We start from the raw sequence: 14,416 nt of genomic DNA on the forward strand, positions 1-14,416 counted from the left end.
TCGCAATAACGCATTAGCTATTGACACAGCCTCATTATTTCTTATTATATATTCTCAGTAAGTTAAATGAATTATATTTTCTTATTTTATTTCTACTACATGATGTCAAAGAGTAAGACATTATCTAGCGAAGCTAGAGTGAATCAAATGTAACGTTAGATGAAATTAAATTGACTGGATGAAATACGTGAAAAAAACTACAATGCGCTTTCGTGCAGGTTACCCGCGCTAACTGTTGGTTGATTCACTTCTCCAACAGCAATCCTTCTCTCATGTTATCACGACAAAGCTAGATAACATGGCTTAAAATGATCCATGTTAGAAGTGTTTTATCTGTGTTTTTACTGTCTGGTTAGTTTGCTACGATGACGCGTGACTAGATGACACACTCGCTTGCAATAACGCGTTGGCTATTGACACAGCATCATATAGTAGCTAATATCATTATCTCAGATAAAAAACAAATGTGTGATGCATTCAATCACCATTTTATTTTGGCTGGTTATTTATTTGAGAATACAGCGATGTCCTCTGAAAATGTAGATCCTACGCTGCTTATGTGCTCACTGCCACTTCATAAATGCTTGCTAGCCAGCTAGCTTGCTAAAGTGAACCAAATATGTTAGCTAGCTCGCTCGCTTGATAATGAGGATTGATAAACATAGTGGTCGTATAAACGCATTTAATTAATTTAATTAAAAACTTTCACTAAATATACATACCTTTATAGTGGCAATCGAATCTGTGCAGACAAATCTTGCAGTGGAGAATATTGGATGAGGCACGAGTGACAAACGTCTTATTACAGAAGTAGCGCGTCAGCTGCTGCAGTTCACACTTGCAATTACAATTACAATTAAATATCAATTACAACGTTCGAACAGACAAGTACAGATAAATAATCATTGTGTCATGGTTCTGTGTTCCTGTCTGTGTTTCCCTTGTTGGGCCCCCAGATGGCAGCACTTCTGTTTTGTGTCCTGCTTGTACCATGTTTAATTGTATTATTGTTTTCAATTGTTCAATTATTGGTTCTTGGTTGTCTCGTTTTCCCTTCCCTCTCTGTGGCCTGATTGTTCATGGTGCCCTCCTGTGTCTCGTCAGTGTCTGGTCTATTTAAGTTCCCTTCTTCCGGACTCAGGGGCTGGATCCTTGGTTGTGTTTGGTTATGTGTGCTTATGTGTGTTTGGTTTCCTGTGTTTTTTGAAGTTTGTCCTTGTGTTTTTTTGAGAGTTGCCCTGCGAAGCCTTTTGTTCCCTTTTGCCCTGAACTTTTAAGTAAAGTCTTTTGTTCATATCATTCGGAGTTTTGAGTTTTTCCCCCTCTGCGTTTGGGTCCTAACCCCCCAAGCACCCTGACACATTGTTTCTTTGTTTATTATACTTATTAAAATATCGGGAGACATCGGCGGCATAACTGCCGATCCCGATGTTGTCAAAAAAGTCAAATAATGGCGGGCTCTAACATTAACTATTATGTAATAATCGTGTAATAATGCAACTTAATGCAACATAAAGTGTTGCCGCAGGCTCAAATTATAGTGAAGTGATTATTATTAACATTAGCAATGAAACAGTAACAAAACATGTTTGAGAAAGAAAGGGAGAGAGAGTTGATTTAACTTTTAAACTTTGATTAAGTGTTATCATTGTATAGCCTACTATTAATAGACTACTAAGAAAATTTAATGGCGTATGTGTCATTTCTCTCTAGTATGGAAGCGATCTAAGTTCAGCTAGTATGCACATTTTAAACATCTTATCCTGTTTTTTACACAGTTTTATAACTTAAAAAATAGCTAAAAGAAAAGTACTATTGCTGCTACTAATAATAGTTCATAGGATCATTATTGTTATTGCTGAAGGAATCACATTTAATCAATATATGTGGGCCGTAGTGTCATTCAGGGTAACAAAATATTGTCATACAGTATAACACCAGTATTTTATATTAAAATACAGTAAGTTTGTTTTGTTGACTCAGAGAGACAAAAACAAATCTCAAAGGATGAAGTGAAAGATATTTTAACAGATTTTTGCATTTTCAGTGTAAGGCAGGAAGTTTTTGTAAAAAACCTTCAACAAATTTTGAGTTGTACCCGTGACACATCAAATATGTGGTATTCAAAATAAAATAATGTCATTTTTTCTGGGTAGTTATATTTCTGCCAGTTTAAGCATGGATATATAACCTTGTGATTATGAAAAATGGGAATAAAATAAATTCTTTTGAAAAAACACTTATACTGAATGACAGTTTACTAGGGTACATTCATATGAAACACAATAAAAATGAATTATTGGCTTTATTCTTGAATATGTGTGTGTGCGTGCATTAATATGTGAGTTTACTTCTATTTCTGTAATGACTGTAATGATTCAAATATAAGTTTGCGTTACCCTCGGAATTCCCTGATACATTATATCAATGCTAGTTATCGATATGAGCTCATTGTCCGTTTTACATGTGTTCGCCGCATAGGTAATTTTACTTGTAGGTAATTAACTGATGTGTATGAATAAGGCAACGTATTAGCCAAACAGAGATTGTTACCTTTATTCACTGTTGTCAAAGTTACACTGATTACTATCTCAAACAAAGAGCACTGTTAGCTGATAAATGTGCTAGAATGACAGTTCATTGTACTTGTTAGTTTCTCAGCTCTCATATTCATTGCATGTAATGTACATGCAATATTGGAGCTTACTGTTAATGCCTGCACTGTGAATGCCAAACACACAGTATTCCCTTTATGCAAGTTTATTGCAGGGTTTCCCCCAGAAAAGTTGTTAGGCCCGGTGGCAAGTATCTTTTGACGGGGGCCGGCGGCCCGGCCCGGGCTGGCAGCCAAGTGTCTATTTTGATGGGGACCCGGCACGGGCGACTGATGGCAGCATTAAGGTAGGGCCCTATAGTTTCTGTGATAACAGAATCACGGACGGAATACATTTATTGTAATGTAATGTAATCGCGGAATTGAGAATTTAAAAAAGCTATAACACAGATTCCATAGGGCCCTACATTAAGTCAGTGCTAAAAGCTGACCGGGGATTTGAAAATATCACTATGTAATGTGAATGTTGTTATGTCATTAATTCAACACACATTTTAAAAAATCAACAACTATTTACAGCATAGCAGAGTCTTACAAAGAATCTGACAACAATGTACAGACTGGGAATGCTGTGTTTTCAACAGCAACAAAATAAATTAAATTAAATTAAAATAAATAATATCAAAGTTTTTGCACTCTACAAAAAACTTGAAAAAAGTTCTGATTGGCTACTGATTCTTACAGCCTTGGAATGCTGGGCACATTTCAACAACAACAAAAGAAATTAAAATAAATAATATCAAAGTTTTTGCACTCTACAAAAAACTTGTATTCAAGTCCTGATTGGCTACTGAATCTTACAACAAGCATTGGAATGCTGGGCGCATTTAAATATGGATCGGAATCGCGAACCGGTTCCAAGTTGTCCTATTCATTGGAATCGTATGGCTCCGAGCTTATCAATTCCGCTTATCGAAGCCAGCATGTCTTTAGGACAGCTGCGCATTGCATAACAAATTTGATCTGGTCTGCCAGCCTTGATACATTCTGTTGCGATAAAGATTCTAAGACAACTCAATTTCTCAGCAATTTCTCTGGATTAACGGCTTATTTTTAGCCTGAAATTCGATCGTATTACTAAATGGCTACACATGTCATGTAACGTGCAAGTAGTTGGCTATCTCCCTGGAAATGTTTTTACCAATAAATAATAATAATAATAATAATAATAATAATAATAATAATAATAATAATAATAATAATAATAATAAATGCGGTTTTATCCATGGAAATAGCTATAGCCTACAAAAAGGCAAAATAAATGTCGTGTTTGCGATTGCCATCGTAGATGTCAGAAGGAAATGTCATTGACAAAAAAAGTTCTCTCTCTTTGCTGGGCACATTTCAACAACAACAAAATATCTATGTATCTGTGTTACTGACTGTTTGGCTAGCTAGCTAAGTTAGCTAAATGACCATGTTGTCGTGCACATCAATGTCATCAAGCTAACGTTATTAATAAACAAGTGAAGTCGTTATTTCGATGGCGAATAATAAATCATGTAATGTTACAATGTATCGAACGTTACATTCATGCTACTAGTTTAACGTTACCTCCACACTGCTTAAGTTAATATAAAAAGAATGTACTTACCGACGAGATGAAGTGATAACACAGTTTGTAACGAGGTTAGTTAGCCTACTAAAGAAATGGTGCCTTGCTAGGTACTGTTAGCTCGTGATAGTTGGAAGCATCAAGTGTTGAACGTCACTCTATGCACAATGAGGGTAAAGAACAGACCTGCTGTTTTCCTATAGTGCGTTCATGTTTTAACCAACAGATGTCGCTGGTGAGCTTTCCAACCGAGCCGCCCCAATGTAACTGTAGTTTAAAAAACATCTTAAAAATACATAAAATTTATTTTTTAAATCCCCGATGCTTAGGCCCGGCGGAGGGTCAATTTAGGCCCGGAGGGCCGCCGGGCTTGCAATAAACTGGCGGAAAACCTGTTATAGTAATTATGTAAATGCTGTATTTATTATTATATTGCATTTGTGATTAATGTTATGTCTTTGTTTTTTATGTTTATAGAAACCACACACTCTGTGGTTTATAGAACCACCCCTCTCTGTCAGCAAAGGAAGGAGGTTGCTTTAAACTTTATTGAAGAGCATTCTCAGTGAGCATTCTCATTCTCAATAGTGCTTGTAGGGGCGACTGGGGTTGGATGGCACAAGGGTTACACGCAGATACATGGAGCTCTCACACTTTGTAATTCTATCAATCAAATCAGAACAAACTGAAAGGAGTATAAAATGCAAGTAGGTTTTGCACGTTGCCATTGTTAATACGAACTCCTGCTTTCTATCTGCCTTTTTACTTCTCAAACGGATTGACTGTAAATGACCACTGAATCTCGAAAGGGACACCTTTACATGTATTTATGTATTTATTTGCAGGTACTGATAGTAGAATGATGTGGTATCATTCCAGAAAAATCCCTCTTGTTTATTACACTATTCAGTGAGCACAGTTTTTCACCATTGTATTAGCATACCTTCAGGCTCTTGTTGGCTTTATCTTGTAGCTATGACGGAAAAAAAATTTAGTGGTGAAATATTTATATGAACTCCCTGATGGACACTGCTTAGGAGGTGTAGTTGCAGATGAGACTGCAGGGAGGGGGATGCTTGCTAACTGGACAACCTACAGAATAAGGGTGGCAGTTAGAATCTGAGTATTTGGCATACTTGTAGTGTATCATCTACTAATAAAACTAGAACAGCGAGTTTGTTTCTTCTATTCATATTTCGGTTGCAGGAGCAATGAATGTCTGAGTTGAATGTCTGTTTCAGTACACCATCTTGGCCACCATCTTGGTTGCACAAAGGGGTTAAATCAAATTGAGCATGCATTTCACTTGCTGAAGAGGAGACTGAATGCAGAAACCCTACAAAACAAAGGTCAACTGAAAGCAGCTGTAGTAAAGCCCTGGAAAGGCATTTCCAAAGAAGATACCAAATGACTGGTGATATCAATGGGTCATAGACTTAATGCAGTCATTGCAATGAAGGGCTATGCACCCAAATATTAGGCTTTATTGCTTTTATTTACTTTCATCCTTTAACTTGGGGGACTCAACACCAAAAAGGCTCTTTTTGTAAAATGGTAAAACATATATGCATGTTAAGCACCATGAAATAAAAGCTGACTGTCTGTACTTTTGTCTCATTCTCTTCTTCCAATCTCAAATCCAAATGCCTTAATTTCATAGCAAAAATAACAAATTCACTTTACCGTTACCGTGCTTTTGTAGGGCACTGTATATGAACATGACACTCAGGTTCCTCATGCTTTGATATGAACAGTCAGAATGAAACATTTATCAGAGCTGGATGAAAGTATATAGTAGGGTTACCTGCTTTTTGTTGATTCTAAAATTTATCTGTGAGATTACAGAGGACATAGAGCAGTGAACAGTGAACAGTTGGACAGGACTGGCTGATGGTACATCTCACAGTCTGTGGGCATGAATGCTTCACTTTGACTGTTGGGAGGTGCACTTCTTGGGATCTGTCTCTCTCCAGGGGATAGTTTTTCTTATTTACCTGTGAAATAAGGCAACAAATGTACTAGTCACATTTTAAACCTACAATTCAATTACATAACAGGTCCAGAATGAAAAAGGAACACAGGTTATTTTTTGACTGATAAATTCTCCTATAATTAAAAAATATCTTTCACAGCAATCCAGTGGCACCACCATTAGTGTGAAGCTCTATACATTCATTTTATTCATAGTGGCTTCACCCAAATAAAATGTGAATGTACAACCTTCCATTTAATCCTTTTAACTGCCAATAAATAAACCAATAAAATACAATAATATTTCTCAGTGAAGATTTCTCCTGTTTAGGGTAGTTCTATGCCTGGATTTCATTTTTAATGGCATGTGCAGCTATTTCTGACAGAATGTGGCATAAGAGGGAAAATAATCCCTATAAACATGAAAAGCACCCGTTTAAGAAAAATTAACATCTTGTAAAAATTCTGGGATTGTGACTGTGATTGGAACAAAAACTACTATCCACCGGGGGGCCAGGAGCGAGTTTGAGAATAAGTGACTTAGCCCATGTTGACAAAGGAATATCACAAACTGTTTCTGTAATAACCTAAATACATTCAAGTATATAAATTTGGAGAATAACTTTATGCTGAAAGTCAAGATAAATGTTTCAGATTGATGTAAAATCCAATTTTTTATTAGAATTTGACCATTATAAAGGTTGACATTATAGAAGCAAAATAAAGTAAAACCAGGGGGGAAACCAATGAATTCTGTTTTTCAATATAAAATATATATATATTAATATAAAAAATGGAACTACAAATGTAGTTGGCTGCTGGAAACAACTTAAAGTACTGAAATCACCGTAAACCTCCTGGAATAATGATTACGGCAACTTTAATGAACATACCATGCAAATAAATTTATTTTTAATTAGGGCTAACTCTTTAAGACAGCATAACTTTTGTCATGAACAGGTAAAACAAAAACTGTTAAAACAAAGGAGGTTCTTCATGCTTTGATATGAACAGACAGAATCATGCATTTCTCAGAGCTGGATGTACGGTACTGTACCAAGTATTACACTGCGTTACAAATTCTAGGATGCACATTTCTGAGTGCAACTACAGATGGGAACATGCTTATGTAGCTTTGCATTGATGGATATGTACATTCAGTACAAATAGGCCTTCAGATATCTTTATAAGTCAGTTTCTTTTTGTTACTCTATATTTTGTGTTTTCCTTAAGATTCCTTACCGTTAAAAAAAAATAAAAAATTTTGCAGAACATCAGAGCATTACATATAGCATCTAAATAGGGTTACCTGCTTTTTGTTGATTCTAAAATTACTCTGTGAGATTACAGAGGACAAAAACTGTTAAAACAACAGTAATGGGTAAACAAAGACTTGTGTCCTCTTAATCCTATATAACCAATTTCAGAACCAATCGCCAATAAAATTTTCATTTTTTATTTTTTTACTTCTTTACTTTTTACTTCTAATAAGCAACAAAGCAGTCACAACAATGACTTGTCATCCCTACTCCATGTTCCTCCCCAAAGACAAATGTGTCTGTGTGCAACCCCATTATAGTTCACATCAGGGGTGGGCTGCGAGACTGGGTTTTGTCACATTTTGAGGGCAGGTAGAGATTGAGGGTCAGGCCAACCCTGCCTGGGGCCTTGTTCACTGCTTTCTGGGAGCTTACCACAGACATCCAAAACTTTTTTAAGGGCATTGGTTTTTCCTTGATTTGGTGAGTCCCTTGTGAGAGTTTATGGGCATCTTGTAAAGATGGACAAGCATTCCTGAGAGATCGATCCCTCCCATAGCTTGATTGTAGGCCACAATAACTGCTGGGCAGGAGACATCAAACTTCTTTTGGGCTTCTCCGCAGAACTTCTTCTCAGAACTTGTTGGATGAATACCACAGGCACCACACTCAAATGTGAAACATACTTGTTATTGTACCACTTGACGTCACTCCCTCTGATAACCGATAGTTAAATGCCGCACGTCCATGCTTCTTCAGAGCCTTGTCATCAGCCACTTGTGCTCCACCTATATGGTTTGCTCACACTGTGCCCACATTCCTAATGCCCAACTGATCTAGAGATGGTTGAAGCTTGTTAAATAGTTGTCACAAAAAACAACCAGAGCTTCTGATTCTACAAATGATGACATGCAGAAAGTGATAACAACCTTTGGACACAGCCCCCATCCAATACTGGAAAATATTGTACCACCTTGGAACAGCAGCATGTCATGGATTATTCTGCTGGAGCTTCCATAGCTAAACAACTTAAACCCTCACTTGTCAGGTTTGTTGTTAATATACTGGCGGGGGTTTCATGCTCTGGTGGTCTTGCTACCATAAGCTCATCCACACTTTTTCAATAGTATGGTGGAATCTGAAGTCATTAGTCACACAGCATATAAAAAACATCCAAATTTTGTAAAAATTGATCAGAGCAGTTGTTTTGCAGATTGTCACTGAAATGGAGGAATCTGAAAAATGACACCTGATGGGAAGATGCCACAGATGGGAAGCATGAGTCAGAGAGCCAGTAGTCTTCCAGAGACAGAAAATAAAAAACACCCATGTTCTGCAGTATGGCAAAGAAATCTCTCTGGAATTGGTGTTGATGGAGGGCCCTGGGGCAGCAAAAACAAGACCCTGGAAATGTCATAAGTCTACCTTGTTGCAGACTTACACACCAGACTTATAATCTGAATCACTAAGGTCCTCAATTTAATAGAAAGTCTTTACATACATCAAGTGTCAAGCTGGCCTTGACCTTGTCTTCTCTGTTTCTCTTTCCATGGGGCTCCTGTCCCTTACATAATATAACATAATAACGAGAACAGGCCATTCAACCCAACAATGCTTGCCATTTTCACGACTAAATTAGTGCTCTGATTACCTAAAGACTAGATAGTATCTAACACTGTATCAAGCCTGGTCTTGAAAATCCCCAGAGTTTCTGCCTTTACTACATGACCTAACTCTTCCTTGATGTCTGTACACAATTGATCTTTTACTAATTTCAATTTATGTCCACTCATTCAAGAAACAGAACTCAACCTAAAGAATCTCTTGCAGTTCACTTTGTTGATCCTCTTTAAGACTTTAAAAACCTCTATCAAATCACCCCAAAATCTCCTTTTACTAAGCGTGAAAAGATTAAGCATCTAAAGTTGCTCACAGCTTTTATCTTTCATGCCAGGAATCAATTTGGTTGTCCTTTCCCAGAGCCTATACACTCACCGGCCACTTCATTGGGTACACCTGTTCAACTGCAAACTGCACCCGTTACCGCAAATATCTAATCAGCCAATCACGTGGCAGCAACTCGATCGTCTTCTGAAGTTCAAACCAAGCATCAGAATTGGGAAGAAAGGTGATTTAAGTGACTTTGAATGTGGCATGGTTGTTGGTGCCAGACGGGCTGGTTTGAGTTTAGGCCTGCCGCTAACGACTATTTTTCTATCGATTAATCTATTGACTATTTTATCGATTAGTCGATTAATCTAAACGATTAATTTTCCTCCAAAAAAATCAAATTGACCATTTAATTTAAGTTCACAGGGTTTTCCCTACCACAGAAAGGCGATTTTGAAAGTGATTTTGCAGAGCGCCTTAAGCCGATTGAACATAAAAAGGCATTTAGGCGACATATCAGAATGAATGTAACAACAATGGTGATGCGCTGACAAAAAAAAAAAAAAAAAACGAGAGATGGCTTTATGGTTTTAAACACTCCGCACTATGATGGCATTATAAATAGAAGTGGGTGATTGACTACCGTTTTTATGTTTGTATGCATGGTAGGTAAAATACATTTACAGAATACAGTGTTTTTTTCCCCCCAAAGATGTTATTTCTCAATATAATTGGGCCGTTGTGTTAACACATTACTGCAGTTGCGGGTCAGGCACTCTTCATGGTAACAAAAAAAAAATTAGGATAGCGCTTCCGAATTCCGAATTGCTTGTGTCGAAAGTGCTGCGACGGAGACAGCGATAGATAGATAGATAGACACCCACCAGCCACATCTGTCAAAAATGTAAACAAGTAATCCAGTTTTCACGGTCAGGAAAAATTTTATGACAACGTTAGCCAGCGAAGCTAGTTAGCTGACGTTCATTTTATTTTGACAACAACAAACTGTATGTGTCATTGTATAATGCAGCACAAAACAAAATGTAAACAAAGGTTTACATATTAAAGTGCAAAACTGTCGGTTTAAACTGGCAACTCCAACATGATAAAAAATACATTAAAAAAGGGCTTATTATTTAAGCCAGTAGTGCAACTCCAAAATAAATCCAAGTTTCTGTTAAACCCATTATCAAAGTAAAAAAGTTAGGTCTGCATATTAAACAAAGTGCAACATGTTTAGCAGCGTGAGACAATAGTGTCGAGCTCAAAGTCCAACTCAAATATTGGAATCAAATGTCTGTTAGACGTGTGTTCTAATGTAAGAATGTCAACACGTTCTGGACTTACAGTAGGCTAGCTCTTTTCTTGGAAACTTTTCACTAACTAACGCTTACATTACAGTGTGAAATATCCACATTATATAATACCACTGACCTATTTAAAGGCACTCAATTTCAAAAATAACGTATATAACCGAAATATTTTGAGCAGTAATACTTACATAGCAATGATGAAATTTTATCTGTGTTCAGTAGATAGAGACAGAGAGAGTAAATCAATGACCGTTCTATCCGCTTCTGTTTTGCTCCAGAAAACGATGTCAGATAGGTCTATCAGAAAATATATGGCTTAGCTATGCCCAGAAGTCCTCAATAATAATAGTATTTTCCAAGAAATTACGAGAAATCGTTGACAACGTTTCGTTAGGTCCAGCGTCGTTTACTGCTATACAGTTCCATTACCTCAGAGTGAATGCGTAAGTGAATGCGATGATAAGAAATGTATGGTTACGCTGACCTATAAGACGCAATTCCAAAAGCAAAATCATTCGTTATTCAGTGAGCAGCGTTTTCACTGCTGTATTGGCATATTTTAGGGCTAATGTCGGGTTTATCTTGTTGCTACGGAATATTACATTACATTACAGGCATTTGGCAGACGCTCTTATCCAGGGCGACGTACAACAAAGTGTATAATCATAATCAGGAACAAGTGTGTCGAAAACCCTAGAGAGAAGTACCGTTCCAAGTGCAGGGAACAACCGCATAGTTCAACTTGGACCCTATAGGTTAAACTGATTAACACTAACACAAACAAGAACAGCAACAATGCAGCCTATGCAAAAATACAAGCAATAGTTAAGACGAGTGCATTAACTAAGTCACCTACGAAACAGCTACCTAGTTACAACACTAAGCTTACAGTCAATTTAGAGATTAAATTGAGAATACGATTTCTCTCAGCATAATGACGGATTTACAGACTAAACAAACTTATCCGATATTGTCTTCAAATGGATCCATGCCAAAGAAAAGTAATGATTCATCCTCTCAAAGCTTTTACTAACAAACTTTTAGTAGCAAAAATGAAATATCAACTCTCCATCCGTGCTACCTGCTTCCTACGCTCAGAGTACCGCATTATTTATTTAGACATTGGCAGCATAAATTGCGTCTTTTGTTTATATTCAATATTAGTAATTGCAGCGAGAAACTGCAGCTGTAGACACAAGATAGTGTGTTATGTTATGGTAGCAACGGAACGAAGCGGACTACATATGTATTACCATCATTGTTTTATTATACCAGCGTGTTTTCGCGCATTTGCACAGACACTTAAATACTATCAATAAAATGGTTTAGCTATTTCTCAGCATAATGACAGATTCAAAGACTAAACAAACTCACCCGATACTGTCTTCAAATATATCCATGCTCAAGAAAAGTAATTATTCATCCTCTCAAAAAGCTTTTACTAACAAACTTTTGGTAGCCTAGCATGCACTCTGGCTGGCACTGTCTTCCATTGCTTCCCAGATGGTCAGACCCTCCCCTCACTGATAAAAACTAGACCCTACGGTGTCGGATTACTTGCGACACCATGGATGTCGCTTGCCGTAAAGAAGTTTACTAGATGTTGTAACACTTTAGATGTGGAGCTCCAGCTCTTCCGCACCCCACCTAATAAAAAAGTCCAAATGGCAGGCAAACAATATGGCGGTCAAAGGTGGTCCCAATAGCAAAGTTGTAGAGCACATTCAGATGCATCGGTCGATGACGTTTTGTGTTGATCTGACTTATGGTGTGGGAGTTATGACCTTTAAAACATGACCCTTTGTTATATCGCCACCATCTGCCCGACATAGGTGATTTGTAGTGCCTGAGTAGTGGGAGGCCATAGGAACCCACCTGCCAAATTTGGTTGCTCTAGGACTTATGGTTGCTGAGCCTCAGACACTTTTAGCAGAGAAAAATAATAAGATAAATAATAATAATCCTAACAGATACAATAGGGTTCCACCAGCTTCGCTCTTTGGACCCCTGATAATAATAATAATAATAATAATGATAATAATAATCCTAACAGATACAATAGGGTTCCACCAGCTTCGCTGCTTGGACCCCTAATAATCCTAACAGATACAATAGGGTTCCACCAGCTTTGCTGCTTGGACCCCTAAAAATAACGTCTATAACAGAAATACATTGAGCAGTAATACTTACATAGCAATGATTAAATTTTATTTGTGTTCAGTAGATAGAGACAAAGACAGAAGGCTAAATCAATGACCATTCTATCCACTTCTGTTTTGCTTGAGAAAACGATGTCAGATAGGTCTATCAGCAAACATATGGCTTAGCTATGGGCAGAAGTCCTCAATAATAATAGTATTTTCCAAGAAATTATGAAACATCGTAGACAACGTTACGTTAGGTACAGCGTCTTTTACTCCTACCACAGAGGGAATGCGTAAGTGAATGCGATGATATGAAAATTTTCGGTTATGCTGACCTATAAAACGTTATTCCAAAAGCAAAATTAGACATGTTATACATCATTAGAGAGCTTATTCTTTCATCTACTAAATAAATGAATTGTCAATCAAGCCAGACTGTACAAAAAAGGGCGACAATGCCGTAAACAACATGTGTGGTATTACGCACAGCTATTTTTGGAACCTCTGAACCTCTTTCACAACCGAGTCGGACTCTGCTGCAGCCGCCATGATTTTTTAAAAAACTGTAGCGTTCACTGGAGCCAACCAATGACTGCAGCCGACTGACGTTACGTAGCAATTACGTAGTGATATTGAAGAAAAACATTTGTTATAATGTATTGAAGCATTTTAGAAATCAAAAAGGTAAATTCATGAAAATAAAAAACACGATGCGTCGGTTTAAAATATTGATGTTGACGCATTTTCAGCGTCAACGTCATAGATTACAGCAGCCCTACATTCACCATTAAGAGAGTCCTACATCGTCATGGCCTTTAAGGCTATCACGCAAGGAGGAAGCCCCTACTCCAAAACTGGCATAAAAAAACCAGAATGAAGATTGCAGTTGATCAACAGGACGAAGACCTATCCTTCTGAGGGAGTGTTCTCTGGTCAGATTAAACAAAAATTGAACTTTGGCCATAATGATCAACGTTATGTATGAAGGAAAAAGGGTGAGGCTTTTAATCCGAAGAATACCATCGCAACTGTGAAGCATGGGAGTGTCAGCATCATGTTGTGGTGGTGTTTTGCTGGAAAAGGGACTGGTGCACTTCAGAAAATAGATGGCATCATGAGGAAGGAGGATTATCTGGAAATACTGAAGCAACACCTCAAGACATCAGCTAGAAAGTTAAAACTTGGTCACAACTGGGTCTTCCAGCAGGATAATGATCCTAAGAATACCTCCAAAGCTGTACCAAAATGGCTTAAAGACAACAAAGTGAAGGTATTGGAGTGGCCTTCACCAAGCCCTGACCTGAATCCAATAAAAAATGTGTGGACTTAACTGAAAAAGCGTGTCAGAGCAAGAAGGCCCACAAACCTGACTGAGTTACACCAATTTTGTTGGGAGGAATTGGCAAAAATTCCAGAAAAGTATTGTGATAAGCTTGTGGAAGGCTACCCAAGCATTTAAGCAATTCAAGTTAAGCAATTAAAAGGCAATGCCGCCAAATACTAACAAAGTGTATGCAAACTTTTGAGAGGGTAGACGGAGCTAACGCAACAGGCTCGCTCTTCAACTCACTTGTGTGTGAGCGGTGTACTGTTTTTTCCGGTGTCTGCTAGCGTTACAATAACAGAGAAGGGGGGGGGGGGGGGTGGTTATGGAACCCTAAAAAGTTTTT

The 14,416-nt window shown here is 37.6% G+C and overlaps 1 protein-coding gene across 5 annotated transcripts in view; it reads right to left on the minus strand.

Annotated features, from left to right (window-relative positions):
• LOC135233739 (glutamate-rich protein 3-like) overlaps positions 1 to 14,416 on the minus strand; it is a 155,732-nt gene that overhangs the window by 119,861 nt on the left and 21,455 nt on the right. For 2 of the 5 annotated variants that reach the window (XM_064297565.1, XM_064297563.1), the window contains exons 1-2: positions 7,835 to 11,080; positions 5,974 to 6,163 (exon numbers count right to left, since the gene is read on the minus strand). In XM_064297565.1, coding sequence (XP_064153635.1) covers positions 5,974 to 6,021 — 48 coding nt within the window. In that variant the 5' untranslated portion in view covers positions 6,022 to 6,163; positions 7,835 to 11,080. Of the gene's footprint in view, positions 1 to 5,973; positions 6,164 to 7,834; positions 11,082 to 14,416 lie in introns of those variants that run through there. The other 3 variants (XM_064297567.1, XM_064297568.1, XM_064297564.1) reach the window with 3 other exon arrangements.

This window comes from Anguilla rostrata, chromosome 10 (assembly GCF_018555375.3).
Source record: "Anguilla rostrata isolate EN2019 chromosome 10, ASM1855537v3, whole genome shotgun sequence".
Taxonomy (NCBI): Eukaryota; Metazoa; Chordata; class Actinopteri; order Anguilliformes; family Anguillidae; genus Anguilla; species Anguilla rostrata.